This window comes from Manis javanica, chromosome 11 (assembly GCF_040802235.1).
Source record: "Manis javanica isolate MJ-LG chromosome 11, MJ_LKY, whole genome shotgun sequence".
Classification (NCBI taxonomy): domain Eukaryota; kingdom Metazoa; phylum Chordata; class Mammalia; order Pholidota; family Manidae; genus Manis; species Manis javanica.
The window spans coordinates 103,242,896-103,262,194 of record NC_133166.1 but is presented as its reverse complement, the minus strand read 5'-3'; the positions used below and the strand labels follow the sequence as shown (position 1 = coordinate 103,262,194).

General features: G+C 46.9%; 1 protein-coding gene and 1 long non-coding RNA gene across 6 annotated transcripts in view; one reads left to right on the top strand and one right to left on the bottom strand.

Annotated features, from left to right (window-relative positions):
* Window positions 1-242: 242 nt before the first annotated feature.
* LOC140844503 (uncharacterized) lies at window positions 243-6,649 on the top strand. Its single transcript, XR_012122932.1, has 3 exons — window positions 243-357; window positions 5,851-5,932; window positions 6,221-6,649. It is a non-coding gene; the product is annotated as an uncharacterized lncRNA (long non-coding RNA).
* Window positions 6,650-6,971: 322 nt separating this feature from the next.
* PIK3C2B (phosphatidylinositol-4-phosphate 3-kinase catalytic subunit type 2 beta) overlaps window positions 6,972-19,299 on the bottom strand; it is a 59,713-nt gene continuing 47,385 nt past the window's right edge. For 4 of the 5 annotated variants that reach the window (XM_073217077.1, XM_073217076.1, XM_073217079.1 and 1 more), the window contains 10 exons: window positions 17,121-17,290; window positions 16,483-16,639; window positions 16,038-16,147; window positions 14,957-15,155; window positions 14,389-14,513; window positions 13,242-13,359; window positions 11,578-11,659; window positions 11,104-11,210; window positions 9,380-9,508; window positions 6,972-8,825 (listed from right to left, as the gene is read on the bottom strand). In XM_073217077.1, coding sequence (XP_073073178.1) covers window positions 8,637-8,825; window positions 9,380-9,508; window positions 11,104-11,210; window positions 11,578-11,659; window positions 13,242-13,359; window positions 14,389-14,513; window positions 14,957-15,155; window positions 16,038-16,147; window positions 16,483-16,639; window positions 17,121-17,290 — 1,386 coding nt within the window. In that variant the 3' untranslated portion in view covers window positions 6,972-8,636. The remainder of the gene's footprint in view (window positions 8,826-9,379; window positions 9,509-11,103; window positions 11,211-11,577; window positions 11,660-13,241; window positions 13,360-14,388; window positions 14,514-14,956; window positions 15,156-16,037; window positions 16,148-16,482; window positions 16,640-17,120; window positions 17,291-19,299) is intronic. The other variant, XR_012122931.1, reaches the window with a different exon arrangement.

Below are 19,299 nucleotides of genomic sequence, written 5' to 3'. Positions count from 1 at the left end.
TCGGTGAGCGGACGCGACGACGCACGGTGGCCGCCTACGCCACCAGCCCCGCACGGCCAGACGTCACTCGCACAGCCCCGGCGGGCGGGCCTGCGGCACTCCTCTGCGTGGCCGCTGATTGGCCTCCCCTGGTCCCCTGCCGGCTTCCTTACTTTCGGCCCACCCAGCCTGAGTGCCGGAGGTTGCATCAGCCAGACCCGGGCTCTACGCATGCGCACATGTTTCTCGGTGGTTTCCTAGGAGACCGTCCTCCGGACCCCGCCCTTTGGGCTAAAGGTTGCGATTCGGGTAGGTGGGAGCGTTTCCAGACGACTGGAGAATTCGCTTAGAGCCCTTTTAATGGCCTAATGCATCCAGGTGTGTACATTTATCTTAGACTTGCATATATCGGGGTTCCAGTATTGTTGAGTGCTAGGTAGATATTCAACGCGAGACCTTTGTGTAGTAAGGGTTGAGCAATGCTGTGTAAATACATCTCTGGTGTTAGGACACTAACAATCCAGAGGGAATAATAGCAGTGAAAAATCTTAAGTGAAAAGAGGCATTCTTAAGCATTCTTGCCTTCTCATTTTCTAAATCAGTAGCCCATATAATGAAAATGTGAATTCATATTTCTCAGGTAGTGTCCCTGATAGACTACCCCCTTTCACGAACGCAAACTGAGGAAAGAAACGGTGTGCTTTCCAGCAGGCAATGCATTCAAACCGTATTAATATCCCGAGCCCCCAGAACCACTGGATACAACACCGAAAGAAGGAAGTGCAGATCACTATTTGAAAAAATTACGTCCGATAATTTTAGTTGCTGTATTTGATTCCTTCCTGTGAGTTTGGTCTCCATTCATTTCTTTATTTCTTCTAAAAGTTTTTAATCAACACCTCTGAAGCCAAGTACCTTCATGAGAGAGGGAGGAGAGCAGTTTTTTGAGCATGAACGACAACAGAAAGATCTTTTGGGAGCCAGGAGGACGCCAGCTGCTCCTCCTGCTTCTTTGGGAATGTCCTAAGAACAGCCCCTTCTTTCTAAGAAGCTGAGAGGTCCTCAATTTCTCTGGTTTACCCCTTATTATTTTGTTATGCATATCTCTAGAAATATCTCACTTTCAATCCTAAGAAATTCAGAGAAATGTATTAATAATTGGAGTCAGTTGAATAATAGAAAATAGATCCAAGCATGCAAATTAAATACTTGAAGCCTGTTTCTTGGTTGTAAAGTGAGGCTAATAATTTCTCTTTCGAAGACAAGTAGTGACTCTGTAGCATCTTACTAAGCCGATGGACAATGACTGCAATGGGGTGTGTGGAGGTGGGACTTGATAATATGGGTGAATGTATTAACCACAATGTTGCTCATGTGAAACCTTCATGAGATTGTTGAATATCGGTGATACCTTAATAAAAATAATAATAATTTCTCTTTCAATGGTATGGTGAGGGAAGTAAATTCCTAATACAGTGCCTATCCTAGGTAGAATAGGGGCACAAACATCAGCTAGTATTTGTTATGTACCAACTAACAATTGCTTCCCATTGTCTACAGAATAAAGGCGCTATGCTTTTCCAGCCTTCTCTTCAGTAGCTTCCCTTCCTGCGTGTTGTACTCTAGGAGCAGCAGGCTTGTTTCATACCTTTACTCATGCCAGTTCTCAGCCAAGAAAGCCCTCGCCTTTCCTGTTACATAACCACTCATGCTTCAAGGTCCAACACAAATGTCAACTCCTTGAAGTCTTTGCTGACCTTCCCAGTCATAATTATATCATTAGGCTCCGTTAGAACACTCAACACATTATATATACCTGTAAGCGTTTTTCTCTCCTGCTGCTCTTAGCATGGTGAGGGCACAGTGGTTCCCAAAGTGTAGCCGGGGCCCCCCCTGAAAGTCCCACTTTTAGGCATTCTCAGAGGATCCTCAAGGTCAAAAACATTTTCATAGCAATGTTATTTTCCTTTTTAACTCTCATTTTCTCATGAGTGGACAGTGGACATGTACCCTGTGGAAGACACATGATACCTGATCTGGTAACAGATTGAACGCGATTCCAACTGTCTTCTATTAAGCCAGATAGTAAAGACATTTGGGAAAAAGATGTAAAATAATGCCACTCTTCTTGCTAAATTACTGGTTTTGAATAACAGTTTTTCATTAAAAGTTTTATGTTAACATGTAATGGGTTTATTATTTCTTAAATAAATATTTTAAATTCTTCCATTTTGAGCGCTAAAACAGTACCTGTTGACAGACATGATCCACATAAACAAGTTTGTGGGAATTATCAATAATTTTTAAGAGGGTAAAAGGGGTCCTGAGACCAAAAACTTTAGGAGCCACTCACCTAGTATGTTGACTAGTACGTAAAAGGTGACCAAAAATGTTTGTTCAGTGAACAGAAGAGTACTAATACTTTAAGATAATAGCATCTTCCTTACAGCCAAGCCTCCTGTGGGGCATTTTCAACTTTGTCACTAATACTACATGCTCCTGAGAAAGTTTCTTAAAGTTTTCTTGAATGGGCCTCCTTTCACCCATCTAGTCATTGAATACATAATTTTTATTTTCCTCAGCTTGGGAGTTGTTTTAAAGGGACAGTTAGTGCAATCATAAAGTATTTGTAAGCTATACAAAAGTTGACTTTGCCCGGTCAGTCTCGACAGGAAAATGAAGTGTGAACGGCCCCCTCAAGCCTGTTGTCGACTAGAGGGTGGAGGGAGGGCAGCCTGTGCACGGAGATAACGCCGTGTTGCCCAGGCTGGGTTCATGCTGAGGACAAGGCCTTGGGCTGGCGGGCTGACTGGCACTTTGGCAGAAGATAATTTAAACGCAGTTAATTATGTTTATTTTTAAATATCTTGCTGGGCCTGAGGTAAAGAGTATATAGCTTTTGACTTTATTTTTCAGAGCCCGTCCCACCTCCAGACTCTTATTTCTAACTATCCCACAATGGCTACTGCCTCCTAAGCTTTCCAACTCATTGCCCTGGAATCCCTATTGAGCACTTTATCAGCCCCAGACCATTGCCATCCCCGTGTTTTGTGATTCATCAGCCCCCTTCACTTCCTTCCTTACTTAGCATGAATTCCATCATCCAGTATCAAAACTACCCCCTTGCAAAGACTCTTCGTTCTCTTGTTCTTCTCCTACTCTGGTATTCCTCTCTGGCAAAATTCCCAGCTTATTTAAACCCACTATTCACTTATTCTGAGCCTACACCCTTGCAGCTAATCATTGTTGAAGAAAAGGACTCAACTGTGCTCACTCACTTCACGTTTGTGATCACAGATTTCATGGGTGCCAGGCACTCCTAAAATAGTTCCATTTCTGAAGTAGCTTTGCTTTTCCTGTCTGAGACCGTTTAACTCATGTTGCTTCATTCATATTCTATCATTCCCACAAACACAGATTCTCAACTTATGATCACACCTCAATTCATTGAGAAAATACATAAGCAACCTTGTCTTTCCATCATTAAATCCACTGATCGACCCGTATCTGGACCCACATACTCTGATTTCAATCGCATTACTAGCAAAGAAGCCTCTTCGATCCTATCCCTTCATGTCCACTCAAGGAATTCTGGCCTCTTTTATTCCCCATTTCCTGTTAACATATAACTTTCTCTCTCAAGCTTCTAGAGCACGCACATTAACATAGTTAATATCACCTATCTTAAAAATGAACTCTCCCTAGATATGTGCCTCTCCAAGTTTCTGCACAGCTACAGCAAAATTTCTCAAGGGTTCGCTGTCCCCACAGTCTCCATTTTGTCAGCACCTCATGTCTCCTCACCTGCTCAATGGAGTTTTCATCTACATCACTCATTCAAACAGCTCTTGTCAAGGTCACCGACAACAGTTTGCCAGATCCAATGCTCCAACTGCCGTGGGTTGAATTGTGCTTCCCTAAAAGATGCCGAAGTCCTCATTTCCCAGTACCTGTGGATGTGACCTTATTTGGAACCACAATCTTTGCAAGTTAAGATGAGGTCATTAGGGTGGGCCCTCATCTGGTGTGACTGTGTCCTTTTACAAAGAGAAATTTGGACACAGACCCACATGCCCACACAGGGAGAAAGCCACATGAATGTGAAGGCAGAGACTGAGGTGACGTGTCTGCAAGCCAAACACTGGGGTAGATCACCAGCAAACCACCAGATGCATGGAGCCAATTCTAACCCTCAGACAGAACCAACCCTGCCAACACCTTGATCTTGGACTTCCAGCCTCCAGCACAATGAGAAGACAAATGTCTGTTGTTTAAGCTCCCAGTCTATGGTTTTTATCTGGTGTCCTAGAGGCAGCTCTAGGATATTAACAATACTTTTCTTTAGGCTCCCATGACACCATCCCTTTGTTTGCCTACAATTTCAGTGGCTGCCTCCTTTAAATGCTGGTCTGCTTCAGAGCTCAGTCCATCCATGTCTTCTCTAGCCTCCCTGATCTAGGTGACCTCAACCAGTTCCATGCAGTAAATGCCACCTAAATGCTGTCGACATCTCTATCTGGACTCCAGACTGACGTCTCCCTTGGGCTTCAGCTCCCATTCTCCTTCTCCACTTCAATGTCCAGACATCTCAAACTTACGATCCGAATAGAATCCTTCATTCAGCTCCATCTAGCCTGTCTCCCAACCCCACCATGTCCCACAGCTTCTTCACCAGGTTGCCAAGGCTCTGAACTTGAGTCATCCTCCCCTCCTTTTTGCCTCAACCCCACATCCAGTCCATCAGCAAGTCCGGTCAGCTCTGCCTTCAGTGTATGTCCAGAATTTAACTTTTCACTATCCCCAAGCTGAGGTCATTTCCCTCCCAGACTACAGCAATAGCCTTCTCCTATGCTTCCATTATTTCTTCAAACAGCAGCCAGAGTGACCTTTTAAAATGTACTGGAGCACTACAGTCCCTTTCTCAAAACCTTCTAATGGCATCCGCATCACACTAAGAGTAAAATCCAGTTCTTACAGACTTGAAAATGTGGTTCCTTGTGAAGCCCATGTGGCCTGCCCCAACACCCTCTTTTTGCACCATCCCTGAGGTACTGCACTGTAATGACTTGTTTCCATGGCTGCCTCCCTGGCTGGACTGTGAGCTCCTTGAGGACAGGGTCCACACCTTTGTCACTTCAGGAGCCACCGTGCCTGGTGTCCCACCTGACCCTCAGAAGGCCGTTGGTGGTGGTGATCAGACACCTCAGACAAGTCCCAGCCAGCAGAATTACCTCCCAACTTAAAAACCTGCCTGTTTTGACCCTTCAAGTCCAATCTCATCTTTGCCCCCCAAACCCCAGCAAGTTCAGTCACCCCATTTTTGCCTCCTTGAGTTGAACTCAGACAGCCCTGCCTCCTGGGCTTGCGGTGCTCCTGTCCTTCCCCCCGGACAGCCTCCCCCGTGCCCCCAGCTCTCTCATTCCCGCTCCCTCAGGGTGGTTCAGATTTTTTCCCCATTTGGCCAAGTTCCTTAACCTGCCAGATTTAAATTCTAACTTTTAAAAAGTCCACTGGGAACTTGTCCAGAACTGCAGTGAACCTCAAAACCACCTGGAAACACAACAGGTGGGTAGCTTTTCCTCCTGTTTACTCCAGAGAGTCCCTTGGAAGGCCCACAAAATTCCCCAGCATGAAATATGACTCCTCACTGGAGATTTTTGAAACATCTGGGTAAAATGCTTGAACATCACGTCACCTTTATTTTCCATTTTGGGGGTTCAATTCCGGGCTATGGCTCTGCTCTTAATAGTTGTAAGGCATCTCAGAGGTTCAGTTTCCTCTCTTATATAAAGTGGAGTCGGTTAGACATCACTAGGCAGTCAACTCCTTGAATGCAGAGGATCGTCTTAATTGTATCTTTGTAACCCTCAGCCCAGTACCTGGTACAAGACCCAGGGCACAACTCCCAGGGCTGCATGCTTTGTGGATGGAGGCATGCCACCGGGACATGCTGGTAAGCACAGTCAATGTTTGTTGATGGAATTCACAAATGAACCATATCTACATTCCAGGGTAGTTCAAATGAAAAAGGACATGATTTCTATTAAAACACTTAAATATTTATGTTTAAAACATTAAAAAAATCTTTTTAACTTTGAAAACAAGTATTATACTTAGTTTTTAAATATACGAATTTAGTATAATTATGCTAATTTAAACTTTGCCTAGAAAGAGTAGCATAAGGAGTCAAACAAACCTGGGTTCAAATTCCAGATCTGAGTCTGACTGGCTGTGTCTCTAGGCAAACTACTTCTCTCTCTGAGCTTCAGTTTCATCCTCTGCAAAATGGAGATAATAACACTCACCTGATCAAGCTGTTGTGATACCAGATAAAGCTGACAAATGTAAGATGTCCAGTGCAAAAGACAGCAGCAGACTCACAAGACTCCAAGAAGGGACTAGTGGTTACCAAAGGGGAGGGGTGGGGAAGGGCAGGTGGGGAGAGAGGGAGATGGGGATTGAGGGGTATTATGATCAGTATACATGGTATGTGTGGGTCACGGGGAAGGCAGTGCAGCACAGAGAAGACAAGTAGTGACTCTGTGGCATCTTACTACACTGATGGACAGTGACTGCAGTGAGGTATGGGGGGGACTTGATAATATGGGTGAATGTAGTAACCACAATATTTTTCATGTGAAACCTTCATAAGAGTGTATATCAATGATACCTTAATAAAAAAAAAATACTAGAGAAAGAAAAAAAAAAAAGTCCACTGCAGCACACTAGTGAATATTAAAGTTACCATTTGTAAAACCACTGGTATTATTATTTTCATCTTGTACATCTTATGTTTTAATCTAAACATTTAAACATCAACCACGTGTTACAAATGACAGTTTTGTTTTTGTCAAATGTCATTTATTAGAAAATACAATTCCACAGAAAGGAGGAGATACAAGGACATGTGGGAAGTGGGTACAGTACACAGACCTCTTTAGATCAGGGGCACAGAGGGTCAAAGAGAATGAGCTACAGGCCACGAGCCAGTGGCGCATCTATGGTCCATTCATCTGGAGAAGTTCCACCCCTGTTCCCCACTCCCCTAGACCCTCCCCACAGGAGCCATTTTATCCTTGGCATTTTTCATTTAAAATATCTGTTTAGACTTCCTCACCGTCCTGTGGCTGCACTGAATGGAGCTTCTTTCTCCAGTTACGGAATGAGTTGGCACAAGGGGTCATCTCTGATCCCTGGGGCAGGGAGGAAGCTGGGGCAGGACGGTGCACAGACTGCGTCCTGCTCCACTTGCCTCCCCAGCTACGGGCACATCCAGCCAATTCTGGTTCAAGAAGTTCATACGAAATTCAAAGGCTCACCCTCTTTTTCCCAAGGAAGACACCCCTTTGGAGAGAAACACAAGAGTGAATTTCAAATCCGTCTGGCAGGGAATGAAGAGTATTAAGAGATGGGACCCAGCGTCTCCCCTCCAGCTCAGCCCCAGATCAATCGCTGCTCCAATCGAACCTCCTCGTGACCAAATAAAGTCACTGGAAAAAAGCGTTTGATGGAATCCCCCATCTCACGCCCCTTTCCTTCAGTTAGGGCATTCTTTGGCTCCAGATCAGATGATTTATGGCCCCATAGAATGAGGGAAATTCTTGTTAAAAAAAAAAGTGACAGAAATGGAGTTTGAGGGAGAAGCAGCACAAAAGAAAGTGGTGTGACAGGCGACAGGGCCAAGCTGGCACCTGCAGCCAAAGGGCCTTCCCAGGGCCCAGATGCCATTGGGTGAAATGAAATCTAAGGGCAGAGGCAGCATATTATTCCACCAGAAAAAGATGAAGGGAGAGACCTATGGGGGAGCACCCCCAGCGTATTCACGGGGACCAGATGTCCCCAGCAGGGCCGAGAGAACGGAAGGGTAAAAGACAGTATTAAGGGCAGGTCCTAGCAAAGCAGGGGAAGCTGAGAGGAAAAACTCCTCCCGGAAGAGCACAGGTCCCTGACCCCGGCCCTGTGCCGAGCCCCACACTGAGGGCCCTTCTGCACACACGCAGGTATCACATCGCTCTCCTTTGGAGGCAAAATCAGAAAGGCCCACTGGCGCAGGCCTGGGTCCAGCAGGCGCAGCACTCTGCCCCTCGGCGACCTGCCCTCGGAGGGAGGGCCCTGACCGAGGACCCACTGAGCCCCTCCCCAGATAGAAAAACAAAAACAAACAAAAACCTACGGAAAAGTCCAATAAGAACCTTAATCATACAAAAAGTCCAAAGAGTCCTCGTTTGCCATCTGAGGCGTATGTGAGTCCCTTCTCACAAGGCTTCCTGTCCAGTTAGGACAACGTTACTATTTCATTTTTTAAAAATAAAAATAAAGATATCCACCCACCCTCCCCCAAAATACTACTTCACACAGCCCACCCCACACACCCAAACCAGGCATTGCTCCCTTGACACAAGGTAAACTTAAAACGTTGCTGCAACCTCACCACCTCTGAGGGGCTGCTCAGCACAACCAACCCAAATTCAGTCTGCAGAGGAGAAGGCAGAGGGCATCTTTCTCTCCCTGCCTCCTATCCCGGAGGCCTGATCCACGGCCAGGGGGGCCCACCGAGGGCTCTGCCCCTTCACAAGGAAGGACCAGGAGAGCAGGGGTGAGTCCTCACCCCCAGCTCCACCCCCAGCCTTGAGCCCTGAGCTGGGGCCCTGCTGGGCTCACAAGGTCTCATGGTTTCGAGATCCCAGCGCAAACCAGCCGGTCTTCTCCTGGGCCAGGTCCAGTTCTCGAAGGCGGATGTGCACCTCCCCAAGGAGAACATTCTCCCAGAATCCTTGTTCGCTCAGCACACTGAGCTGTAGCTCCCGCTGCTGCAGATCTCCCCTGGGGATCCCATCATACACCAGCTGCAAATACAGGGAGTGGGAAAGACAGGGAGGGAGGGAGAGGGGCCTGAAGCAGCCAGAGGCAATGAGGAGGAGGGAGATGCTTAAGTCTGGGGTAGTTTCATCTGGCCGCAGTTAAGACTACTCTCTCTCCAACCAGACAGAGTCCAAAGGGATACATAAGGCATACGGAACCCAAGAGAAGCTTTAGAGAGCTTTATTCTGGGTTCAGAGTTCAAGCAGGTGAGGGCTTTATTAGGCTCACTGTTCATTCTCATCAAAGGACCAGCGAGCTCCCCTCCCCACAGGACAGGACCTGGGTCACGCCCCAGCTGTGGAATCCCTACTTTAGGGTCAGCTAACTTTTTAATGTAAAGGGTCATGGGAAATATTTGAGACTCACAGGCCATGTAGTGTGGTCTGTGCCACAACTACTCACCTCTGCCGCTGTAACACAAAAGCAGCCCCACAGAGAATGCTTAATGAACAGGTGTGGCCATGTTCCCATACAGCCTTACTCCCCAGAGCAGGCAGTGTGCCAGCCCCAGCCCCACCCGGGCACCTTGCCCACACACCATCTCATTGTAGGTGGGGTTGCAGGTTTTCCGGGCCACTTTGGTTTTCTTCTTCGTAGTTTTCTGAGGGTCAGGAAGGAGGTAAATCTTCACATAAGGGTCAGGGTCACTCCCATCCTGGAGCACTTGCTACAAAGGGAATGAGGAAAAAAAAAACAGATTCTTGGAGCTGTTCCCTTATCACCATTCCTATGATCATACCCTAATCAACTTTCATGTCCCACCCCTGGATTCTTTTTTTTTTATTAAGGTATGATTGATATATACTCTTACGAAGGTTTCGCATGAAAAAACAATGCCACACCTGGATTCTTGCAATGCATAGTCATTTACCTGTCTGCTTCCCAGCTTACTCCATTCTGAGAGAAAAATCTACCTTGATAATGGTAAGTTTCCAGTCTGTACTTTTTTTATGCAAATGCTCAGGGCATGCCATAACTTGGTCTGGTTTGAAGGAACCCTCATGTCCCCAGATATCTTCCTGCCTTGCCTAATGTCTTTGTCTATTTTGTCATTTGATCTAATTAATTCCTAAGAGGTGGAGAAATGAGTTAGAGATTAAGTTGCATGCTCAAGGTCAGCCAATTAGTGATTCACACAGCCTGATTCTTTTAAAACTCAAGTGAGATCTTGTCATGCCTCTGATCAAAATGCTCCAATGGTTCCCATCTCACTATGGGTGAAAGCCACAGTCCTAACTGTAGGAGCCAGGCCCTGGTCCGCTGTGCCCTCTCCAACCGTATCATCCACTATTCTCCCCTGTGCAGGCTCCTGACTCAGGGCTTGGTACTCAGCGGCTCCCTCTGCCTGGATCCTCCCTCAGAAGTATGTGCGTGGCTCCCTCCCTCACTTCCTTCCGTCTTTGCTCAAATACATCCCTGGGGATGGTGGTCTCCCTGCTGCTCTAGGCAAACTGCCACCACCCTCATCCCCTCCCAGTATTCCTTCTCTGCTGTGCTTCTCCCCAGAATACTTAACACTCTCTGACTTGTTTGTATTTTACTTACCTGTCTGTGTCTATCTGTCCCTACTAAGAATATAAGCTCTTATATCCAGAGCTAATGTATCAGTAGCTTGGCACATAGTAGGCATTTCTTGAACAAATGAATATATGAATGAGTGAATGGTGTTCTAAGAGTAAAATCCAGGTTTCTAATTCCAGTGTTTCTCCTGTCACATACCAAGGCCCCAGCCAGCACACCGCAGGTATTCAATACAAGTTCCCCTCCTCTTCCACTCACATTGCTCTTAGAATCACAGCAAAAATTGAGTAATTATACACTGCCTTGGTTATGTTTGGAAGGATGTCACTGTGCCTGCTTTATCCCTATAACCCAGTAATAAGCCCCTAGGGCCTCACCCTTACAACCACCAGCATAACTACCATAATAATAATAATGATAATAGCAAGCACTATGTTAAGTGCTCTAAGTACATTACCTTCTGTAATGCCTCCAAACAACCCTGGGACAGAGAGAGGTGGACATTATATTCATTTTAATGAGGCTCAGAGTAATTAGGCTGCTTGTCAAAGACCACAGGTAGTAAGAAGCTTTGTCTGGCATTGCTTGGTGACACCATAGGCCTGGCATGGCAGCAGGCCCATTGGTGGGCACTCAGTAACCCTTGTGGTTACTCTCATGAGGGGACAGAAAAGGTCTGACCAGTCCAACAAGTACCAGAAGAAAGATAAACAGTCACGTAGGGGCGGCGCGGGCACTTACCAGGCCCCGAATATGCATCACCATGATGAAGAGCTTACTGTTTTTATAGGAGATGGACAACTTCACCTCCCCTCCTGCCTTGCCCATGGGCGGAGCCCACGAGCTGTCTGCAAAGACAAAGGAAACAGAGAGGGTCAGGAGTCCAGCAGATGTCTCTGTTTCCCTCCCTGGGCTCCCCAGTGTCTCCACGTCAGGCTCCTGATACCCCATGGGTATCTGCCAAGTGGCGTCTGTGAACATGATTTAGAGGTGGGTTGGGATGGGTTTATCCACTTGGAGCATGTAATCATCAACTGAATAGCCAGTTGCTGGGGAACCTGTGCAAGGAGCCACAGACCCCACAGTCTCAGTGGGAAACACGGTTTTCTGGCCAGTAAGCGAAGGGACAGACAAGGGAAGAGCTGGGGGCAGGAGGAATTACCCTTGGGAATGGGCCAGAGGGGTCACGGAAATGTCACAGAGAAGGCTCTGTACCTGAGGACTTGGGAGCTGGGCTAGTGCCCACGGCCTTTTCATCCCGGGGCAGGGAGTGGAAGAAGGTATACACCAAATCACACTGGAATGGAACCAGAAAACAGGGTCATTCTTCAATAAGACAATGGCCTGGTAAATAAAGGAAAGGGACTGCTCCAGATTAAAAACGACTCATGAAATGTAACAAACAAATGTAATATACAGTTCTTGCTTGGATCATGGCTCAAACAAACCAAGTGTAAAAAGAATTTGAGGATGACAGGGAAATTTTGAATATAGACTATATACTGGATCATGTAATGACACCAGTTATGTAAAAATATGTCCTTCATTTTCAGAGATGCATAGTGCATATTTAGGGGTAGCATGTCATGATGTCCATGATTTACTTTAAAATATTTCATACAAAAATAGATGAAGTGAATATGGCAAAATATGAACAGCTTAGGTTACAGATATCTAAGGCATGCACTGTGATGTTTCTCTTCTGTATGTTTGAGCATTCTCATAATAAAAAGTTTAAAGAAAAGTAAAACTAGGTCACATCAGGTCAAAAGCAGTGTGTTCTTCTCTATTTGTCTCTCCCCTATGGACCCACACACCTCCCCTCCAGCACTAAGAAATGCCTGAGTCAGCCTTGGACACAGAACACGAATCCTACTTTTGATAGGGATAACAAAAACAAAACCTAAAATGTGTGGAAAATACCTACTCTAGCATTAATAGTGGAAAAAAATGGACATAATCTAAATATCTTTCAAGAACCAAATGGTTAAGGAGATTATGGTATTGGAAATCGATGTATTAATTTGGTACAGGTATTTTAAGTTATGCTTACTATAAATGCTAAGTGGGGAAAAAAAAGGAATATAGAATTATATTTAAACTACAACCACTGTTAACATTGTAAAAGCCAAATTTGAAGCCAATTTGCATATGGACCAATAGGAAGGAAAAAATGGAAATGGATTTAGATAATTTGTCAGGGTGATTGGACACCTGATGACTCTATTTGTCTTTATACTCAATATGCCCAATGACAATAGAGTTCGTTTAAAAAAATAAAACAAAACCTAGGTGGATACAGGCACTCGACCTGCTCAAAATACTCCTTTTCTTCAAGAACCCCTTCCTTCCTCAGGTTCTGGCCACTCCGAGCACTCTGGGATCGCATCCAACACGGAGACGTCTCTCCACCTTTAAAATACTTTTAAAGTCTTTTTAAAACTTTATTATGAGAACTTTCAAACAAGCAGCTTAAGGGGCGCTTAGATATCCACCACCTAACCAGTTCATATTTTGCCAAATTCGCTTCATCTCTTTTTTTATTAAGTCACTTAAAGATGGAGCATTTGAAGCTTGGTATTAGCTTCTTTCATTGCGTTTAAGTGCAAGACTCGGTGACACTTGAACCCTGACCCCCACACTCCCCTCCCCCCTCCAGGCAGACCCAGGAGGGCCAAATCCCCTCCCTGATTGCCAGCAGACCCTAGACCCTTCCGCCCACTCCCTGCACCCCAACACCCCGCTCCCCCACCCCGCACCCCACACTCTGCAGCTCCCCACCACCACCACCACCACCACCAGCACACTCTGCAGCTCCCCCCCCCCACCACCACCACCACCAGCACCGGGCAGAGCCACAAACGGGCGGGACCACCCACCTCCGCCACCTCTGGGGCTGCGTGCATCAAGTGCCAGATGTAGCCGTTTAACTCCTCCCTCCGCCTCTCGGCCACCGCCTCTCCCCGCGAGCGGCCAATCCCGAAGCGAGTCCGGAAGCTAGGGGGCGGGCGCAGTGGGAACGTAGTAGGGAGGCGCAGAAAGTAAGAGGCAACAGGCTTTTGTTACCTGCGAGTGCATTTTCCGTCGCCAGAGCCGCACTTCTCACCAGCCTCCCTCCCCGGCCCGGCCTCCCCTCCTCCCGCAGCTCCCAGGTCTGTACCAGCCGCCCGCGCACGCAGCATCTCACACCGCGGTTCCAAAGACCCCAGACAAGGAAGCCAAACTTGGACACAGTCCTGTGGCACCCCGGAAGTGCTTGCGGGGCTGTGGGGCCCGATTTTCTCCAACAAGGTGAACATTCATTTAAAAAAATCGGTTTTTAAAAAAGTTGTACTTAAGAACACAAAACATCAAATTCGCCATCTTAACCAGCTTTAAGTGTACAGTTGGGCGGCATTACAGCACGCCCTGCCCTGCAACCATCACCAACGTCCATCTCCAGGCCTTTTCATCTCGCGAAACTGAAACTCAGCCCAGCGAACAACTCCCCATTCCCCCAGCCCCTGGCTGGCAGCACCCTGCTCTATGTCTCTGTGAACTTGACTATGTGCTGCACGGCAGTGGACACTGCATTTGTCCTGTGACTGGCTTCTTTCACTTGGCATAATGCCCTCGAGGTTCATCCATATTTTAACATGTGCCAGAATTTCCTTCTTTTTAAGGCTAATATTCCATCGTATGTGTATATCACATTTTGTTTACCTATTTGAAAAATGCCCTTACTCTGTAAAAGATTAGAAACTGGGAAACATCTCCAGATTGGGTCAATTCCCTGCCTTCAGACCCAGGTTGCTCTCCCTGCAGCAGGTGGGCTCCGGCTTATCCCAAGGCTGTTTTAAGAGCCCTTGAGCGCCGGCAAGCTTGGTCTGCAGGGGGCGCACTCCTTATCAAACTCATTACCAGGCCAAGAAAACCAAGTCGATCTTTACTCTGAAAGGGTATTTTCCGCACTCCCGCAGTGCTGGCCACCCCTCATCCGGTCTCCCCGCCCTCCCCAAGGTCCCTCTGTGCAAAGGGGGCAGCTACCTGGGCAAAAGGTTAGAAGGAAAGAGCAGCCGCAGTTTATTGTGTAATTCCTGGAACTCCTCAAACGTCCGCTGGATATAGGCGGCCTCGTGAGCGTTCTCTCGCATCACCTTTACCACATAAACCTGCAAAGGTCCAAATCTTAGTGTATACTTGCCAAACCATCTGTGCTCAATAAAGGAGGAAGGTAAGACACACCGAAGTGTGTATGTGTGTGTGTGTGTGTGTGTGTGTGTGTGTGTTGGGGAAAGTACACCTTCCAGAAGGAAGAGGATAAATGTCTCTAATGGAGACAAAGATAATAGTACCTATGCAGGAATCTGAAAGCAAAGATTTCCTGCACATTTTGCAGGACCCTTGACTCGGAGGGAATAACCATCCAATTCAGCTCCCTGATTCAAGGCAGGCCCCTTGGGCAAGGGGTCGGGAGGTGGCCTGCGATTGCTGCCAGCACAGGACACAGGACACTCAGGTAACTTCAGCACCCACCATGTGCATGTGAGAAACCAACCCCAATATGCTGGGGCTGTGGGGAGCAAGAGAGAGCCAGACTGGAGAAAACACTTACGTAGCCCTTGGGCTGGAAGGTCTTCTCATGGCGACAGAGGTAAACATCACTGATGCGGCCAGAGCTCTTGAGAGTGTGTATTCGGGGGGCAAAGGAAAGGGTCAGCCGGTCGTCTGAGCCCGTGAACTTCATCTGAGCCAGGTTATGGATGAAAAAATTGAGCTTTGTGGCTACACTGCCCAGGCTGGACTCAATCAACCTGTTGGTGCAGGAGGGTGGAAAGAAAAGGATGTACCATGGATTCGAGTCCCCCTGCACGGACAGGGCTATCTCAGGAGTACCCCATACCTGGGACTAACTCAGCTCAGATCAAATCGTTTTACCCGTGTAATATCCTCTATTACTGCCAAAGAATTATCTGTATGCAATTTATTCATCTGAGTCCTGGGGTCTTACCTCCCCTCACTGCCCTCCTGAACCAAAGGCATTTCAGAGTTCAGCCAACGTAAGAAGGAATTAGAGATTCCACTGGTCACCATGTAAATGTCTAAACACTGTTGTCAAACTGAATTTCAAGGTGCAGTACAATACAACCTCACCAGGCACTGTGCAGTCCAGATTTCAGCTCAAAAGGAAAGGTGCTATATTAAACCAATGGAAGCAGTGCATGCTAAAATGGAGACATCCTCTACACAGACAAAACTGTGGACATTAGAACACAGACACTTCCCTGCTTTCCTACACGATGTGCCTAAACCTATTGTCAAACATGGGAAAATGGAAGTATGGAATTCCGTGTTTTGATATGGGAGAATGTTCTGATCAGCAAAGTGAAAAACTACTAAAAAGTCCGTATTTGCCCCATGAACAAAGTCTTTGACCAAGACTTGGTGAGGATGCAAGAGTCAGATTATAATACGTCTATAAATATTAGCACAAAAGTGCAGATGGGAAATTGAGTCTGAGAGAAGTAAAGTGACTTATCTAAGTCAGGGGCAAAGTTGGGATGACAGACCCAGGCTGTCAGCTCCCAGCCCTGCCATCTGAGCTAAGCCTTTCCTGTCTCCCTAGCCCTGCTCCTCCGTCAGGCAGCCTGGAAGTTAATTTCTCAGGGTGAGCAGCACGTTTTATGCAGTGTTACCTAGTGAAGTAGGTGGTGGCATTGGCCTCTGTGTCCTGGGGCCTCAGGGCATCATACACATATTTGAGGTCCTCCAGGTCTGACAGTTCAGGGATGCCACAGGACAACATCTAGAAGGAGAAACAAAGAAGAGAGGGTGCCTGTAACAACCAGGAATTCTTCCTTCTTCCCCCACCAAGGCAAGATTTTCTATAGCTAGGTTCCTTAACCCTCCTAGAGGGTGGCAGACAGATGCTGTGGGCAGTGGCTGAGGGCCACAGGGACTGAGGCTGGAGCAGGAAGTCAGACTCCTGCACAGACATCACTGACCCGGCAGTCTGGGCCCTGCCTTTATCTACAGCTCAGAGAAGTTGATCTCCAGAAATCCTTTGAATTAAAACAGGAGCATCTTAAAGATGGTGCCAGATGGTAAGTGGAGGGTTCAGAAAGGCACGGAGCTCCTCACCAGGCCCAGAAGGTTGAGGAAGAGGTGGGTGTGCTTGCGAATGAGGTTGTAGGCTTGGCAGCAAAGGTCAACAAAATCATGGAAGCGGCTGGAAGGCTTGTCGCCCCCGTTGATGACATACGCCATGTCCGAGGTGAAGACAAAGGGGGCACGGTCCCTGGGCCAAGGGGAACATACAGGCAGAAGGTCAGCATTGAAGAGGAAGCCCACCTGCGGGCTGCATCAGGGGATGGTTCCCTTCATCGCTCACTACCTGCGTGAAACTGGATAGATGGGGCCCTCTTTTTTTCTTTTCCTGTCTTAAGATCCCCAGCGACATTCTTCCCTGGTTCCCTGGATGTAAGTTAGCAATACTTTTTCCTGGGTATCTAATAGTATTCCCTCTTGATATGGTTTGGGCTCTTTTCCTTTTACTCAGCCCTCCGCAGGGAGGGAGAACAGCTGGGCCCAGCCTTCTGCAAGGCCCTGCAAGGACGTGACCTCTTTGTCAGTCTTCTCTTCTCCAAAGCTGCTCAGCTCAGGGACCACACTCTGAAATGCAGCCCCTTCCCTTCTGGGCTTGTGTCCCAGCTCTGAACCGTTTCTGCTGATGACCTCCTGGCCCTACACACACATCCTAGCTTCAGGAGACGACTTACCGCTTGATGTTGCCAAACATCTGGGCATGGCCCAAGAAACGTCCAAAATCTATATGGAACATGTGGCCAGTCGTCTTCAGCATAATGTTGTCATTGTGTCGGTCACAGATGCCCAAGACATATGTGGCCACACAGCAGCCAGCACAGGAATAGATGAAGTTCTCCACAGCCTGGGAGAAGAGAAGCAGAGGATACAAAGCTGGCTGAGAAAGACTCCAGGGGCCACAGCCGGACTGAATTCAGCCAGCCCTGGCCTTTCTCTCATGAGCCCTGCCCCTACCTGCCTGTTCATCCTTCATCACATCCTAACATACACACATACACATAGAAACGTCTCTCATATCTTATGGGGTATAAGGAGATCAAAGGCTTATATGTGTATCTCCACCACTTTATCTGCAATTCATCTTCTTCTGTGCCTTTCTTTCTTAGGGAGATTGATTCAAAGACAGTGAAATCATCCGGGAGCCTAGATTTAACCAGCCCTGACCTTAACGGACAGGAAGGCTAATGTTCACAACTTTCCCAGCTGACGGTGACCGCCTTAAGTCAAGCATAGCACTGAGAGAGCGAACTTAAGGGTGCCTTCTTGCTCCTGCCCCCTACACAACCCCCATTCCCAATTCTTGGTAACAGCTACATGCCGATCTAATTAAAGTCACTTCGTTCCAAAGAAGAGCTAAGGCAGCTTAACACTTCTAGGGAGTATTTTACACTTGAAAATCAGACGTCTCTGCTTGGTAAAATGTGTTAGAGATATTTTTCAGTTTAAAGCAAGAAGGGAGGAGATAAGGGGTTATATCCATCTCATTTTATCTGGTCAACATCTGTCCCCTTAACTTTCCAGGAAGTAAAAATACATGGAATTATCAAATGGACACCTTTCGTTTTCTAAATGCTCTTCGGGAGGCTCACAGAATTGCCAAGAACTCAAGAAAGTCATCATCTGCCAAGGGCAAGAATTATCGTAGCCAAGTGGGAATGTACAATGCCAGGAATAAGACAAAGCTTCCCACGTGCAGAACACGCGCCCTCTCTGCCTCCCTCTGCAAATGCCCACCCATTCTTCAAGGACCTTCCCCTGCTCACACTGGCTCCTCCCCCATGGAGCCCCTGGGTCCTACTGCCCTCACTGTTGTTCACTTAGTACTTAGGCTTTTTTCTCCCTGTGGGTATAGGGATCTCATACCCCAGCAGCTTCCTGGCTGTCCACAAGGCCTGTTTCAAAACTACCTACACACTGAAACCTCCCGGCTACCTGTCAAATTCAAACAGATGCCTGATTTACAGGTAACAAGAACAGAAGGTTTGTAAAGAAATCCCACGTACCTTCTAGAAGACAAAGACTTTCTATGAAAGGGAAATGTATGAATGAAAAGAAACCACTCAATAAGGGCTACAATCCTTCAACTCCACTCTTGCCCTTCATCACCATCAACTTGTTTTCCTGTCACAGATATTCCTTCTACCTGAACTGCATCCTGTTTTTGACTCACAAAACAGCTGTATGCCCATGGGTAAATGACTGAAGTCTCTTCACCTAAGTTACGCAGGGTGTTAACTGCTTTCTGGTAGGAAGTCTCACCACACAAAGGGAGCCCTCCTGATTTAAGAGTCTCACTTGTAAGATGTGGAACTCTCTCTGCTGAGCTAGTGGCCAAGAGACAAATCTCTCTAGTTCTTTCCTACTGGAAGTCATCGTAAGAACATGCCAGCACTAGTCTAGTAAAAAGGCTATAAGAGCTGAGAAGCTGTCTTTGAGAGACTGAGAGTAAATATTAAGACATAGTTTCTCAGAGTGTGTATTCTTATTGTATATACTTCTATCAATTAATTGTGACTATCACATCGACAGGGAGTAATCATAATTCCAGCACCAAGAACAGTACCTTGGTGTGGTGGCTATTTAATACATGAAAAATACATGTCAATATACATAATATATGGGTGGGAAGGGAAAAGTCCATATTACTACTCTCCAAGGGTAGAGGACCTTAAAGTTTGCAAAAGAGAGGGGGTGGGTTTTGAGAGATAGATAGGGGAAGAAATGGTTCTCCAGGCAAAGGGAATACTATCACGTAAAGGTAGCGAGGAAATGGAAGTAGCCCCTTAAGCTAAAGCATAAGCCACCATGAGATGGGGAAGGGCTGTGGACGGGACTACAGGGCAGGCAGGGATG